Source organism: Beta vulgaris, chromosome 1, assembly GCF_026745355.1.
Source record: "Beta vulgaris subsp. vulgaris cultivar EL10 chromosome 1, EL10.2, whole genome shotgun sequence".
NCBI classification, from domain to species: Eukaryota; Viridiplantae; Streptophyta; class Magnoliopsida; order Caryophyllales; family Amaranthaceae; genus Beta; species Beta vulgaris.
In genome coordinates this window covers 63,777,968-63,794,905 of record NC_079202.1, presented here as the reverse complement: position 1 = coordinate 63,794,905, position 16,938 = coordinate 63,777,968, and the positions used below count along the sequence as shown (strand labels likewise).

At 34.8% G+C, this 16,938-nt stretch overlaps 2 protein-coding genes across 4 annotated transcripts; one reads left to right on the top strand and one right to left on the bottom strand.

Moving 5' to 3' along the window:
- Nucleotides 1-3,210: 3,210 nt before the first annotated feature.
- LOC104888222 (hypothetical protein) lies at nt 3,211-9,373 on the top strand. Of its 3 annotated transcripts, none has more exons than XM_010673237.4 (6): nt 3,211-4,410; nt 4,519-5,303; nt 5,398-5,487; nt 7,044-7,811; nt 8,149-8,326; nt 8,876-9,373. In XM_010673237.4, exons 1-5 carry the CDS (start codon nt 4,320-4,322, stop codon nt 8,278-8,280), a joined length of 1,866 nt encoding a protein of 621 aa, XP_010671539.1. In that variant the 5' UTR covers nt 3,211-4,319; the 3' UTR covers nt 8,281-8,326; nt 8,876-9,373. The 3 variants fall into 3 exon arrangements, with proteins under 3 accessions (XP_010671539.1, XP_010671612.1, XP_010671459.1); XM_010673310.4 differs by having other exon boundaries at nt 8,845-9,373; XM_010673157.4 differs by lacking the exon at nt 8,876-9,373 and having other exon boundaries at nt 8,149-8,683.
- Nucleotides 9,374-9,773: 400 nt separating this feature from the next.
- Nucleotides 9,774-16,782, bottom strand: LOC104889909 (glucan endo-1,3-beta-glucosidase). The gene is made up of 4 exons (XM_048647858.1): nt 16,701-16,782; nt 16,067-16,134; nt 15,427-15,517; nt 9,774-10,714 (listed from the first exon to the last, which is right to left on the bottom strand). Exons 1-4 carry the CDS (start codon nt 16,780-16,782, stop codon nt 9,774-9,776), a joined length of 1,182 nt encoding a protein of 393 aa, XP_048503815.1.
- Between the last annotated feature and the right edge of the window lie 156 nt (nt 16,783-16,938).

Here is a 16,938-nt window from a genome sequence, read left to right as displayed (position 1 = left end):
CAAAAGGTACAAAAATAAAAGGAAAATACAAATAAGGAAAAAGGTTAGTTGAGATGAAGAGAGTAAATATAAGAGAAATGTGGTGAACTAAACAACCATAAAAAGAAAAAAGACTAGATGTTTTATATTTTATAATAAATTCCCCTAACAAGCACGACAAGTCAAAGTTTTAGGTGACAATGTAAATCAAGGTTCAAAGAGATGTGATAATATAGATGATACGAATATTGTTATTTTGCTTGTTTTTTATTTCCTTTTTGAAACACAACTACATTTTATGTAATTGGCACGCTTTTGAATGTATAACTAGGGTTTGAAAACTATAAACTAATTTCAACCTTCAAGAGAAATCAAAATTAACTTTGCCAAACTATGATACACTATATTTACACCTCAACGTTGAACTTAAGATAAATCTATACAAATATATTAAAAGGCGTGCGTAACAACGTCGATGCGCCATGTGGCACCTTCCTCATGCCATCGAAATTTTGCCACGTGTTTGTTAACCAACAAATGCAAGTGGACGTGGCACCTTCCTCATGCCATCGAAATTTTGCCACGTGTTTGTTAACCAACAAATGCAAGTGGTCATTATTTAAAAAATAAATATGTTGAAGCCAAGGCTCGAACCCCTGACCTTACGTAAGGGTTTTCAAAGAATCACCATCTCATCTAACATCTCTTAGTGATCCATGTTTCCACAAAATTACAAATATGTGTTGTAATTAGTTAATGTTATTAAACATATCCCTTGCATCCTTAAAAATAAATCATTTTGCATGTTCATTAAAATTAATTATGTATGCATGATACCATTTGAAGAGCAGTGTTGACCACTACAGTACTACCCTTAGGGAGTTTTAGTTCATGTAATCTATATACAATTAAAAAAATTATAAATTACGTAGTATACGGTTTGATCTCGAGACTTCGAGTACATATACTAAAGTCTTAACCACTAGGCTAAGTTGTATTTATTGTTATTATCATAAAGTATTATATTAATAAATAAAAAATTTTCTTACTCAGGGCATAGCCCGGGCCTAATAACTAGTTCCTCATAATTTAGAGTAGTAGCCCACATATTTGCATCTTCCCGTAGCACTTTAGGTATGTTGATGAGCCACTTGACATTAAAAATTAGTCCTTTGCACCAATAACTATATATTTTATTTAAAGCGTTGTGAGAGATTCAAAGGTACGTATTTCATTATATTCAATTTAAATAGTGTGGATTCACATTTAAAATAAGATAAATTTGGAATACTAGGGGTGGTATCTCAAGTTTGGTATTGACTCTTGTAGTACACCATTTCTCTCTATGACGTTTATCCGTGATGGATCAACAAAATATGAAAAGATAAACTCAAGTTGCTTCATATAAATGGTTATACTTTGTATTTTAACACAAATCTTCCTCACCACTTTTAATCATAATTTGTGCTTCATACATAGGGAAAAAAAAGTTATATAAGATTTCATTTACGTCGTAAAGAGAAGTAGTTAAGGCCAAAGCCTCTTCTTGAAGAAAGGGATCCGATCCACTCTCATAATCTCAGAGCTCCACTCAACAACGGAGGCCTGCTCGACATATGTAGCAACGTCTTCAATAGCCCTAACCCCTTATAATTTTACATGTACATAATTAAAGATATTAAATTCAAAGTTTTACGTCAATAAGCGCTTAAAATACACGTGAGTAATTTTTTGGGTGAAGGGTTGAAATCTCGTAGTACCACGTAGAGACATGAATAAGAAATAGCAACATATTGCACATTTTCTCATTTTAATATTTGTGGACAATTGCTATACATTGATGGTTTCACTTGCTTTGTAGTAAAGGGCCTTTAGCACCAAATGACTTAGCCAACACAAATTGGGCCATGCTTATTGGCAATGAGCCAATGATAGCTTCTGATAGTTATGCCTATTTTTTATTCTTCAAGTCATTTTTGTGTAAACATCCTACAATTTTAAAATAAAGATATCATTGACATCTACTTTTTGTTTGACAAGTTTTTTAATTAATATTTTGTAAATGTTAATTTAAAAGGCAATGTAACCAAGTAGGCAAGTAGTACTTGGTCTAGTGGAAAGATTTGTATTTTACAACCTCAAGTTTGTGCAATCAAACTTCACTAAAGACACTTTCAAGGTGGAATTCCCTTACATTTCCCCCTACTCACAAAGGCTATCAGACTGCCAGCTTCATATGGCACTTCTCATTACCCATTTTAAAAAAATAAAAGGCAATGTACACAATAAATTAAATTCTAAAATCATGATTTAAGATTCCTAATTGCAAAACAACTATTACTTAAATTTAAGTAATGCACCTATATGTATCATGTTACATATAAGAAAAAGCACCTATGTGTATCATGTTATTAAAATCATGATTTAGGGCCTGTTCTCTTCTGCATAAAACAGCTGAACTGAACTGAATTGAACTAAACTGAACTGATCTGAACTGAATTGAACTGAACTGAAATGAACTGAACTGAACTGAATTGAACTGAACTTAATTGAATAGTGATATGTGAGAGTAAAAGTATTATCAAGAGCTGAAGTGAACTGAACTGGTCTGAACTGAACTTATCTGAACTGAACTGAACTGAACTGAATTGAATTGAACTGAACTGAAAATAAGCTGGGGAGAACAGGCCCTTAATAATAACATGATACATATAAGAAAAGGCACCTATATCTATATGTATCATGTTATTATTCCTTATTAAAACCCATATGAAATATACTACTATTTAACTGGAAATCGTTATTCTAACATAATCCTATACATTTTCTTCATAGTATAACTCATATTTGGCGTACAACAATATAATCATACTCCCTCCGTTTTCTAAAGATTTTCCTTGTTACTATTCATACAAATACTAAGGAGGATCAATTCATACATTTTATACTAGTCTCAACATATATTCTTAATCACGAAAAATGAAATTCAAACTCTATTACCTCCAACACAATAATATATCAATTTGAGTAATTTCAAAACTCTTAAAATATTATCTTTGATTCAAATTTTATTTTGTAATCCATCAAATTCTACCTACCTATTATAGATATAGATTAGTTTTATATAAATCTCATGATATTTATATTTTCTATGTTCCCTCATTACCCTTCTTACAAAGTCATATAATTTTGGTCCTATACCGTCTAGTCGTCTACACCGTTTATAAACAACAAATTTAAGCAAAGCAAAGAAAGAAAGAAAAAGAAACAATTTAAAAGATCCGTCAAGAATTAAATAGAAAGAAAACAATACAAGAAGTCTGTAACCCTAACCCTCGATTACAATTCACAACTTTCTCTCTCTAGATTTCACCCATTCTTCAGGATTTCGCATTCAAAAACTCGACGAATTATCACACGCAAATTTCAGATTTTCTGCGTCAATTTACGTTCTTCGAATTTGACAAGCAGATAAGAAGACTGAAACACAACGATTTTCGGCCAAATTAAACCTTTTTTCGACGAATTCGGAAACTTCGATCTTTCAGAAATTTGAAGGTTTGTATTGGAGTAATTTCAATTTGAGTTTTACGATTGAAAATTTGCATATTACACAAATTTCAGCACGAATTCAGAATTTATCGTAAAATTTCAAATTTTGGGGGTTCAGTTGAGAACCCACTGAACCCCCCTTGGATACGCACTGTTCGTAAGTGTGGTTTAATTTGTTCTGAAAATCCATCTTTTTTGTCGAAGATGGAGGAGTAGAATTAGGTATTGTACCAATTTTGTTTATGCTGGCGTTTTTGGTTGTTCCTCCATTGATACTATTGCTGTGGTTTGGTACTTGTGTTCGTATTTGGTTCCTTTATTAATCGTAGAATTGGGACAAACTTTTTGGAACCCTAGTTTTTAACTGTACAGGGAAGTAGCTATTCAAATTCATTTTTGATATAGTTTGAAGGGGAGTCTACTTTGGACATCAAACAGACATTACGTTCGAGTAATCGACCGTTTTACGACTGTGGTAGAAGCGTTGTTATCTGGAAAATCAGAACTAAGATTTTCAAGACTTTGACTGTGAGAGACCTCCGGATATCTGGTGCCAAATTGTCGCCCGTTTCCTTATTTCTTCGATAATAGAGTTGGCTAGTAGTTTTGCGCTAGAGCATAATAAGAAGGTTGACATTGAGTAGGATATTGGTTAGAGATTGTGCCTATTAGAGGTTAAGAAGAGTTTGGTGGTGCCAGGTTTCTTGAGAAAGGAGATTGAAGAAGAAGAAGGGGGAAGTTAATCAGTGATTTTGTTGGTACATATATTAACATGTTCAGATTCTGTTATGGAAAGAAGTGAACCCAGTTTAGTTCCAGAATGGTTGAGAAGCACTGGAGGTGGCAATTTAAGCCACCATGTTTCGTCTTCAAAAACAGGTACTTGGTAGGAAGTTTTGTATCTAGATAGTTCTTTTGGTTTTGTCTATGATTTTGCACTGCTTGATTGTTTTCTGATAATCTGTTGGCTTGTGTGGATTCTTTTAGATGGTCCATTATTGGCACTTCCTAGAAGAAATAGGATCTTGAATAGCAGCAGTTACTCGGATGCTCCTCACTCTTCTGTTCTAGAGCGGAGTTCTTCAACTAATTCTCGAAGAAGTTCAAGCAGCAATGGCTCTAGTAAGCATGACAAGAACCCTTACTCGCGTTCCTATAGTGGTTCTGCGAGAAATCAACGTGCCAAAGATAGAGAAAAGTTGGGCATTCCTGACATTTGGGATTCTGAATATTCTGATCCCTTGGCAAGCATTATTGGTGGGAGGACTGAAAAAGACACTTTAAGACGTTCAAATTCCATGATTTCTAGAAGGCCGGATGAGTTCATGCAGCGTAAATCCTTCACAGATTTGAGAAATAAAGGCCACAATATCAACGGCAATGGAAATGGACCCAGTTCTGTTGGTAATGCTTCTACTAGCACTCAGAAGGTGTCATTTGAAAGAGATTTCCCATTGCTTGGATCCGATGAGAGACCTACTACGCCTGATATAGCCAGAGTACCATCACCTGGGCTGAGCAGGGGTGTTCAAGGCCTGTCCATTGGGACCTCACCATTGATTGGCTGTGAAGGTTGGACATCAGCTCTTGTTGAGGTGCCTGTAGTGGGGAGTAATAGCATTGCATCTTCCCCTACCTTGCTGCCAGCTCCTTCTGCTGTTGCTGCTCCACCGTCTTCTGTTTCAACGTCAAGTGAGCCAGCTACTCCGAATGGTCTTAATATGGCAGAAGCGTTGGTGCAGGGTCCTTTGCGACCTCAAAATGTACCACAGGTATGCAATTTGCTGACCACTTTAGTGAAAGTGGTATAGCTGATGTTTTGTAATGATAACAGTCTGCTGAATATCACTTTAACTTTTTGTGCAGCAACTTGTATCAACTCAGAGGTTTGAGGAGCTACCTTCAGTTGGAACCAAGAAGCTGATTCCTATGACCTCCTCAATGCCTAAAACCTCGGTGAGGGGTTCTTTTTCTATGTTCTTCTAGTTATGATTGTATAGCTGATGTTGTCTTTGATTGGTTGGTTTGCATTTATCAAATGTAGCTGGTTACCTAAGGCAGTTTGGTGTTTTTAATATATTATGATAGCATTTTATAGCAATTACCTGTATATAATAAATGTTTGGCTTGGTAGCTGTTGATGTAGCTAATAATTGCAAGCTGAAGTGACGAGAAGTGGTAATAGCTACCAAAATTAGAAGGTCTAAATTGGGTATAGGCTTTTTTAGGGTAAAAATCATGGAGCAGTATTCTCCGTGCGCCAGAGTTAGTGTTCTTAAGTTTTCATATATTAAGCTTACTTGAAACACTGACCACTCTATGCTACTTGGACTCAAGTACTTGTGTGGACATGAGTTTGTGTCCAAGTGTCCAACTTGGCTATTTTTGAACAATTTTCCATTATTTTGGTCCTAATAAATGTCCACACTCATGTTGCCTGACGGAGTATCATGAATCGATATGGCTTCTGGGTACTTCAGTAACTGATTCCCCCCCCCCCCCCAATAACTATGCACCCCTCTATTCAAGAATAAGTGGTCATTACCCTTAGGATGTCTGACATAACGTAACTATACATTTTGCTGCTGTACAAATTCTTTGTCGTAAACATTCATTTTGCAATTTGCAGAACATAACTTGAAACTTTGGACTCAAGAAATCTGTGGATCTTGGTTCCTGGATCTCTTGCACAACAGTAGTTTGAACATCTTTGTATCACTTAGTCCATCTTTAAATTTCCATATCGATCCCTGCCCCATCACCCATGGCAGGTAAGAAACCTATATCCATCCCTGCCCAACGGGTACACAATAAAAACCATCCCTGTCCCACCATCCACTTGGGTATCAATACCCATCTCATAACCGCCTTAACTACCCCATCATCCACCTCAAAACATAAATTCACGTACTTGGTATATTAAAATAAAATTCAACTTCTTCACATATGAACATTGAAATACATCTTAATTCAAAGGTTCAATTTGTATAGTGCTCTGTTAGTTTCTAGTTTGCAGGAGATTTTCTGTTTCTGCTGGCTGGTGAGTAGAATAGGTGCTGAATTTTCTGTTCATGTATTTTGGAAGTCATAAATGAGATGTATTTGGTATCCTGAAGATTTGTGCTGTTTTGAGATACATTTTTTTTTTCTGCTTGACCGTTTTCTTTTTGAAGTTGCCTTGAGATGGCGAGTTATTGGTGTTTGCTTACCCTGTGTGGGTCATGCACGACTGGGAGGGCTAAGATATTTTGACTACTAGAGACAAAAGCCTTTCTTTATGCTCGCTGTGTGGTGTCTCATTCTCTAATATCTCTGCTCTGCTTTATGTACCACCTCTAACTACAAATAGATCTCTTTACTTTGTGCTAAAAAACATGACAACTGAATCTGATGCAGGGATTATTTTATGATGGATTAGTGTCTGTGTCTGTTTGACATCCCTGTTTTAATCTGGTGCGTGCTCATATCAGATAGAGGAGTATACTTTAACTTGATTTACACTTCTCCTGTAGGTGCTGAACCCATCTGATAAGTTGAAACCAAAGACAGCGGCAAGATCTATTGATAGCGTGGCTGGTCCCAAGAATGGGCTGCAGCAAATGCCATCCTTGCAGCTTGGTAGTCAAGCCGTTCGTGGTGGAAGTGGCCGAGTGGATGGCCTGAATTCATCTTCTTCAAAGCTTCAGTTGCTTAAAACTGGTCGAGAAAAAGTTGCTTCTCCTGCATTGAAGGATGTTCCTGCTCAAGCAATTAAAGTTACAAATGTGGTTGCAAATGGTCCATCTACAGGTTCTTCTTCAGTTGCATCCTTTCCATCTAAAAGTTCAAATAACATGAAGCTCTCTAAAAGTGAGCGCAAGACATCGGGTTATAGTTTGAATGGTGGACAAGTGATGGATAAGCGGTCATCACATGCTTATCTTCAGAGTCGGAATGATTTCTTTAACTTGGTGAGAAAGAATTCTATGGGTGGCGTATCTACTGTTGCTGACTCTGACTCTGGTGCAGTGATCTCATCTGCTGTGCTAAATTCAGGCGAAGAGAAGGAACTGGCCTCTGATCAGGCGAGTCTCACTGAAAATGGCAGTGCGGTGAATTGTAATGGTGATACTTGTAAATTGTCTGAGAGCTTTTCACACCAAAGAGGCCGTGACTTGAGTCATCATGAACTCATCCATCCAGAGGAAGAGTTGCATTTTTTACGTGCTCTTGGTTGGGAGGATGATGATGGAGATGATGAAGGCCTTACAGAGGAAGAGATAAGTGCTTTTGTTCAGAAGGTAATATACTTTGCAACTACAAAAAATGGTCCTTATAATCTTCTGCTTTTGGGAAATTTTCTAGGGTAACCTGTACGGAGACAATTTCCAAAATAACCTTATGTCACAAGGATACCTTTCCTAGGGTTGCCTTAGATGGTTTTATTTAGTGCTTTTCAAAGTTCATGGTTAATTTTACGGAGTGTCCAATAAATGAGGGTTATTTTTGAAAAAAGTCTGAAGTAAAAGGTTACCCTATATGATTTTCCTTTTGTTTTAGCTATACTGTCGGGGGGACTTGGAGTTCTCTATTATCTGCATTACTGATTGTTAAATTTCTTAATGTATATATTGACAGTATATGAAATGGAGACCGGAATCAAAGCTGCTTCAGGGCTTACAGTCAAAGATAATGGCAGAATCAAGTTCTCCAGCTTCGTGTTCTACTGGTGCTTCCTCTGAACCGAGAACAGCTGATTCTTCACTGTGAAGATTCAATTTTTGATTCCTATACTGCTTCAGAAAAATAGTGAAAGGTAGATTTTTTGCGTTTCTGCTTTGCTTTGTTTTTGAATGGGAAAGTTGATCAGGTGAGATGGAGTATTATAAAAAGTGGGCGTCTGTAGTTCTGAACTGAGCGACGTTGGTTTTGCCATGCAATAATTTCTGGCGCCTGATTCTGGAGTTGGTATCTTTTCTTGGCTTTGATGATGGAGGGGGACGATAGAGTTTTTATTTTGTTCAGTGACAGAGATCTTAGAATATGTTCGGAAAGTGAAGAAAAAGCTTATAGTTTTTGATCAGTTTATGACAAAATGAACGATACTGAGCTTTTGGTTTTGAAATTCTGTACATGGTCATATTCCCATTCTTAGGATGCTTTCTTTCTCTTATTGCTTGCACGTGAAAGTTGAGATTTAAGTTTAATTGCTTTCTTGATTCATGCTTGCACGATTGCACCTTACTTTTGGTTAGAGTGATCGAGTAATTGTTGGGGTAGACCAAAATTAGCTGTGTTTCGTTCAAAATTAATTTTGTATCCTTAATTTTCTAGTAACTCCAGTTGGGAACTACCTTTTTACCAGCCAACTCTTGCTTGTACGGGGGAAATGAAAGTCCTTCGGATGCTTGAAGGTATACCAAAGAACAAGTGAGGATGCTTGAAGGTATACCAAAGAACACTCTTCTTTATCCTACTATGGTCTATCTCTTCTTCGTCGGCGATCCAGCGAACCCTTACTATGTCGAAACCAACTCACTAACTAGAGTACCAAAGGGCACCGTAAAGCGCGCTTATGGAAGGGACACAGCACTTTTACTTTTCAACATTAGATTTGTGTCCAACATATTTTATAGATGAGCTGAACAAAATAAAAGGATTAGCTAATATATTTAGATGTAACTAACTAAGTAATTGCACTAATTTACAAAATTTTGAATGCAATTTTTTTTATGGAGCCAGCCACATCATTGGTTGAATGTCTGACTAGTTCAAACTCCAACATAAGGTTAGCTGAAGTATATCATGAGGTAACTAATTAATATACTAGGGTTCCTTTATAATTATTAGGGTTACTTATCAACATAGTATTAGTTATTTATAGTTGTTGAGGTCACTTATGTATCTTGTTGAGGTTGTTTGTCTTAGAAATTATTAGTAACTATTTATTAAGAATACGCGACTTATAATTATTGGCTTACTTATAAATACAATGGATTCTTAGTAATTATTGGGGTTACTTGTAATTATTTGGGTTATATGTCAGATATTATTAGGAGTTACTCATATGAATTGAAGCAGGTTAATTATATATTTAGTTTGTTTTTCACGTCCACTGCTACATGGTTTGTTAATCATGCGACTTGCCCATTGCCACACAAGAAACACGTTGGATTTTAAAACTATTGAACACAATTTTTTTCATTATTTTAGTTATGGGAAGTTTACAAGAATAATCCTCAACTAATTATCATACTTGATAGTTAAAATGTCAAGGGATACACAGCGTCCATATTCGGGTAATGAAAACCCCAATTTTGTTCGACTCCAACCGCCTTTTTATCTTCATTAAACATAGAAAATATGAAGATATCCAAAATATTATTTGGCCTTCTTGGTGTGCCTGTTTGCTTCATTTTATCAATGAGTTCCTGGTTATAAGTTTGTGCATTTTGCTTACTTGTATAAGGATCATTCCCAGCGTTAGGCCACCCAGTCTCAGAAACAACTACGTTCAGATTATTAGCACCAATTTTCTCTAGGGCAGCATAAAATGCGTCAACCATAGCTTCAAACAAGCTATAGTATGTGTATTCCCCATCAATCACTGGCTGTTGTGCATTAAAAAGTGCATAATCTAATGGTATTTGGGTCGGGTTTGAAGCGAATGCGATATATGGGTAGACGTTGATTAATAAGGGGTTGTTTGTACCATTTAACCATGTAACGATGCCTTGCATAGTTGCACTAGCTTCATCACTGAAGGTCCCTGCAGAAGGAGGGGAAGAAACTCCCAAGACATTGGCGTTAACCACTGTCGAGATTTTAATGTTGGTTATTCGTGCTGAGTTAAGTGCACTAAGTAGATTATTCATGGCTTGAGGGATGAGATTGGCGTTAGGACCCGGCACCATCTCGTTGCCCACCGTGATCCATCCGATATCCACTTCTCGAATAAAAGGAACAATGTTGGTGTTAACCCATTGCATGGCAGTATTTGTGTTCATTGCAATGTCTGGTACATCTTCATTTTTCACTCCTAGGGAAACTTTAATTATTGACCCTCTTAGGGCATCCAAAACATCTGAATGTGGCTCAAACAATCTCAACAGAGGAATGTTTTCATGCATATAGAGGGTGATCACATTGATTGGCGATGGAAGATTGTCTGCTTGCATCCCATAATTAGCTCCAATAATGGCACCTAATTAATTGCATGGACAAGTTAAATTAGGACAAAAATATGTAATATTTGAGCTTATACTTGGGATTCATGATGTAATGCGTTAAGCTTATTATTTCATGAAGCTTGATTTATAATTTCATGTATAGTATTATAGACTATGCATGTTTAGTTGGCCAGAAAATCGAAGGAATAATAAAGTTTTTCAGACGTTTTTCAAAGGGACAACATGTCAACATAATTGTTAATTAGTTTTCATTTCTTTGGTTATTCACGAGGAAATTTACAAAGACAATATAAAGTCAAGACGGACTAGAGATATTAGATAAGAAAAGACCCAGATAAAGAAAAAGATAAGAAGTAAGGATTAATATTTAGGACGAACTTTTTTCATCATACATAAATTGTTTTATCTCATTTACAAATCAAACAATAAAAATGAGAAATATTATTTCTAGAAAAATATTTCTCTCAACAAAAAAATGTTCTAGCAACTTACTTGTCAATTGCAGCTGGAGATTGATGGTCAAGTTAAGTGCAACAACCACTGTGAAAAAAAACAAATTTGTTGAGCATAGCTTCATGTCACCTCAAAAAATGATTCGACTAAATTTTAGTTTTTTGTAAGTGGGATTATTTTACCATGATGTAGTTTCACCAAGAGTATGGCTTTTATATAATTAACCTCTTTCTCTATACACTAAAGCTAGATTAGCTTGAGTTGACAACTCATTACTTATCAACGAAATCGGATTGGATGATTTGTTTCCATAAATTGAGATTCATTTCCTTCTATAAATTTATTTTGATAAGGATTCATTTCTTTCTATATGGTCATATGGATAGAGTTAAACAAGCAAGAGTTTGTATTATAAGATACCGTCTATTTTTAAATTTAAATTAGACAATAGTAAGTTCAATAATTAAAACTAAATTAGTTCAATAGTAACTGTTTTAATCCATTTAATGACTAGGTCTACTTTTATATTAAAATTAAATTGTCTCTTTTAGAAATTTTTGAACAAGTGATGTGTCTAGCACGAAAAATTACAGACGTTGGCATATAGATTGGAGACGAGATATTGATATGAAAAAAATGCTATCCTAAAAGTTAAGGGCATGGACATTATTGTTTTGATAATATGTTAATTTTCCATTGCATCAATAAAGATTACACAAACAGTTTTGGTGATGTACCTCCAAAGAAGAGGAGCATCATGACGCAAGCCTTGCTTGGCGAGGGTGTCCGCCACCACATTAGTCTCTCTCTTCTTGTGAGTGATGGTCACTTGGAGTTCCGATTTCATGGTATTTCGGATAAAATTCAGGATGAAGTTGAGATTTCATGGACCCCATGATCTTCATGACACCATCTAAACGCATTACTTGAATTGGATTCCGCTATCAACATGGATGAGTTGAGTCTGTTGCAACTGAGGGTGAGTTTTAGTGCTCGATGGATGACAAGTATTTCAGCCGAGTTAATTTCTATAAGAGGTATGGGGGAAGAGAAAACACACAAATTTTCCATAATGATTACGCAAAACACCTCCAACTGCGGCTTTTTGGCTATAAGGCTGAATTGAGGCGTCCGTTATGAAAAAAATGTTACTTTATGTCCAATTATTCGAACACATATTATTAGACTACTTCTATTTCTAATTATTCTTTCTATTTATAATCTTTTTGAGATAAAAAAAAAGTCAAAGCAGAGAGATTAAGTAAGGCCCCAAAGGTAACCTTGTAAATCTATTAAAAATGGAGGTAATAATCATCATTAAGATACAAAGTTGAAGAGATTAAATATACTTGACAGCATAACAAAGGGAATACATGATGTTTCCTTTAGCTTAATTCAATATTACAAACAAACAATTTGACTTGAGTTAAAAGAAGTGGAATCATTTGACAATATACATGGAGGTTTATTTATTGTAAAGATGTTTAAATTCAAAATGAGAACAATGTCGTGGGCCTTGTAGCAATATTTGTGCCATAATTCAACCGTTTTTTAAGTACGTAAGATGAAGGATTATATAAAAATGATTTTTCGTAGACAATATAACTAATCTGGTTTGCAAATCAAATTTCTTAAACGAGAGGGGATGATATATTTGATGTTTTGAAATTAGATGTATATTATATACTAGTTTCAAATTCAATGTTTTAACTGTGAGTTTTTTACTAAGGGTCTGTTCTTCCCAACTTATTTTCAGTTCAGTTCAATTCAGCTCCCATCAGTTTAGTTCAGTTCAGTTCAGCTCCAATCAATTCAGTTCAGCTCAGTTCCATTCTTTTGTAACCATTTTGTTAATTTTTATTATTATGTTGGTATAATTTATTTTACTAATTACTCTTATTATTATTATTATTATTATTATTATTATTATTATTATTATTATTATTATTATCATTATTATTATTATTATTATTTAAATATATATCATTACTATTAAGTGAGTATTATTATTACTATTGTTGTTGTTTCTATATATTATTTTGTTTATTATAGCTTTACTCATTGTTATTATTATTATTATTATTAGGAGGAACATGGTTTAGGTCAAAGCACAAATAAACCCACTTTTTTTAGTCCATAAACCAATCAAATCGCGTCAAGATGGTTTATGATGTAATTTTCGCGGTCCAACCCAATCATTATTTTTATTACGAAATATCTTTATATTATTAAATCTAATTATTAAACTAGTAATATTAATTTACTTCTTAGATATTATTGTTATTATATATCATCATCAAGTATTAATATATTAATACAAATAATATAAAATAATAATTATTAATTATCATTAATTATTATTATTATTAATTTATGATTATTAATATTATTTATTTATAACTATCATTTAAAAATATCCAAAATACTATTATTATTATTATTCATTAGTATTACTTATCATTATAATTATTATTTAATATTCATATTATTATTTTTTAAAATATTATTTATATATTTATTACATTCAATTTAATTTAATTTAATTTAATTCAATTCAGTTCAGTTCAGCTCCAATAAGTTTAGTTCAGTTCAGCTATTTTATGCCGAAGAGAACAGGCCCTAATGAAACAAACACATATTCACATCAACACCTCCCTAGAAGAAAATGTTGTTCATGACAATTGACACAAGTTTGCCTTTCTTTTTCAAACAGAAATGAAACGCGTTTGGTTTTCAGTTTTCTTGCTGTTTGTTAGGATATTAATGTTAAACGTTTTTGTAATAATCTTTTTCGTGTGTCTAGATCGGAGAGTGATTGGAGCTAGGGATGGACATGGGTCCAGGACTCTACCCGGACCCTGTTGGACCCGACCCTAATTTAAGGGTTTGAGTCCAACTTTTTTAGACCCTAAGGATCCGGGTCTGGGTCCAAGTGAATTTTTTAGGGTCCGGGTCTTAAAATTTTGGACCCAGACCCGACCCGACCCGTAGACCCTAAACTTATTTAATATATACATTTTAACTTTAAAAAAAACAAATTGATTTTCTAAATGACTAAAACATAAACTAAAACACCCATTCTGAACTCTTAGGTAAGTTGTGTTTGTTTCTTTTTTTTTTCAGTTTTTATATTTGTGTTTGTTTCGCTTTTTTTCAGTTTATATGTTTGGAATTGTGTTTATTTCGTTTTTTTTTTTCGTTTATAAGTTTGTGTTTGTTTCATTTTTTTCAATTTATATGTTTGTGTTTGTTTCATGCGAATTCTTGTGTTTGATTCATGCGATTTTTTTGTGTTTGTTTCATGCGAATTTCAAATGATTATTGATATTAATAATGCTAAAAATTTGGCAAACTAAAGAATTTAAGCCTGGACCCTCCAAACCCTTAGGGTCTGGGTCCAATTTTTTCAGACCCTTAGGGTCCGGTTCCAGGTCTGTAAAAAAATTTAGGGTCCGGGTCTAGGGTCCAGTTGGACCCGACCCAGACCCATCCCTAATTGGAGAAGTGATGCATATATTAATTGTCGCACAATTTCCTTCCTCGCTGTTTGACTTAAAGTTAGATTTTTTAAGCATTATTCCCATGTGTATAAAAAATATTAGACAATGATATGATGTATACATAATCGCCACACATTTGCCTTACTGTTTGATAGGACGTAATGAAAACTTTTTGTAGTACATTTTTTCTCCTATCAAAGTTCAATCTTAAATATTGGACGTATCTTAGTTTTAAAAGGGGAGAGTACAAACTATTAACCTGATCTGAAAATCAATTTACCAAGTATACAATGCACAATCCATTGTCGAGTCAAACGCTCAAAGATGGGAATCTTGTAATCATCTTAATCGCGTGACAATGATGTATACATGATTCAATACTTTATAACTTAAGCTAATTAGAAAGCTACAAGAATAGTAAATTCAATGATTAGATGAAATTCGGTCGCAATTTAGGAGTAAGTACTACATAATGTATTATTGACACATGAAAGTAGACTTAAAACTTAAACAACATTTTCAACTTGCATTTTTTATTAAGAAGCAAAATGTATTATCATATTACTTAAAATGGCAGGGAATAAACAGGGTTCATGTTTGGATAATGAATTCCCAAACTCTGTTCAACCCCAATGGCTTCTTATCTTCATTAAATTAAGATATCAAGAAAATCCAATGGCCTTCTTGGTGTTCCAACATGCTTCATTTTGTCAATAACAATAAGTCTGATTATAAATTTTTGCATAAAACTTCACTTGCATAAGGATCATTACCTGCAATAGGCCACCCACTGACTGACACAACTATTTTCACATTATTTCCACTAATTTTCTCTAAGGCAGCATAAAATGCGTCAACAATATGCTATAGTACTTGTACTGTCCATCAATTTACAGGCTGTGGTGCTATGAAAAGGGCATAATCTAGTGATATATCCCCAGAGGTCGAAGCTAGGACAGGCAATGAGTTGAGACAGCTCGCGAGCTACTCGAACTCGACTCGATCAATGCCCGACTCGAGTGAGCTCGACTCGACAGGTTAACGACTCGAGTCGAGCAACTCAATACTGGACTCGATACTTGTATTTCATGTTCATACAAAATCTTCAAAGAATGCATATAGGTAGCTGGAGTTGGAACTGAATTCGTGCTGGAACAAAGTTCGAGTTCAATCTTTAACCGAGTTCGAGCTTGAAACGAGTTCAAGTTCAAGTTCGAGCTCGAGCTTGAGTTTGAGCTTGAAAATTTGAAACTCGTGAGTTTTCGAGTTGTGTCAAGTTTGGGTATGAGTTTCCGAGTTCGAGTCGAGTTTAGTCAAACTCGAACTCGATTCGCATCATTGCCACCCCTAGTTGAAGCTAAAGCAAAATATGGATAAACGTTTATCAAAAGTGGGTTATTTGTACCTGCTAACCATGATTCCCTTCACAAGATCATTAGCTTCACTGCTAAAATTTCCTGCAGCAGGAGGGTAAGAAACTCCTAGAACATCGGCATTAACCACAGTCGAAAGTCGAAACCTTAATGTTAGTTAGTCCTACTGCATTAAGATTTAAGGCCACTCTCTATATTGGTCATGGCTTGAGGGATAAATTCAGGACTGAGTTCTCCTGGCACCATCTTGTTGCCTAACGTGATCCATCCGAAAATTCACATTTTCCCGCAAGGACACATTGGTGTTAACCCATTTCATGGCAGTATGAATTCATAGAAATATTTGTTACATCTTCATTATTCACTCCTAGCGAAACTTTACCTTTTAGGGCTTCGAGTGCATCTAGGTTTGGATCAAATAGTCATAGAAGAGGGACATTTTTTTTCTTATAGAGGTTTATTACATCCCTTGGTGAAGGGAGATTGTGCTCCCAGTCCTAGCATTCCACAGCTTACTCCTTTAGCAGCTCCTATTTACATGAAATGGTCTAATCTAAAGATAAGCATAGATAAGTTCGGAAAAATAAGAGAATGCAGCATGCAGGTAAGAAAGCGAAACATATATTTGTAATAACAAACTTGAATATGTGATGAGTATAGTTTAAGGGACTTACTTGCCATACGCAGCTGCAGGTTGAGGATCACTACAATGGCCCTCTTCCTACAATGGATCATATTCCACAAGAAAAGCTCCATTTTCTCTTAACGAATGAATTAGGAGCGATTATTTGATGGTAATATTAATTCACCACCTTCATGGCTTTTATATATATATATATATATATATATATATATATACATACACATACATACATTATAAATGCAGCACCTTAATGGCTTTATTTCTATTTG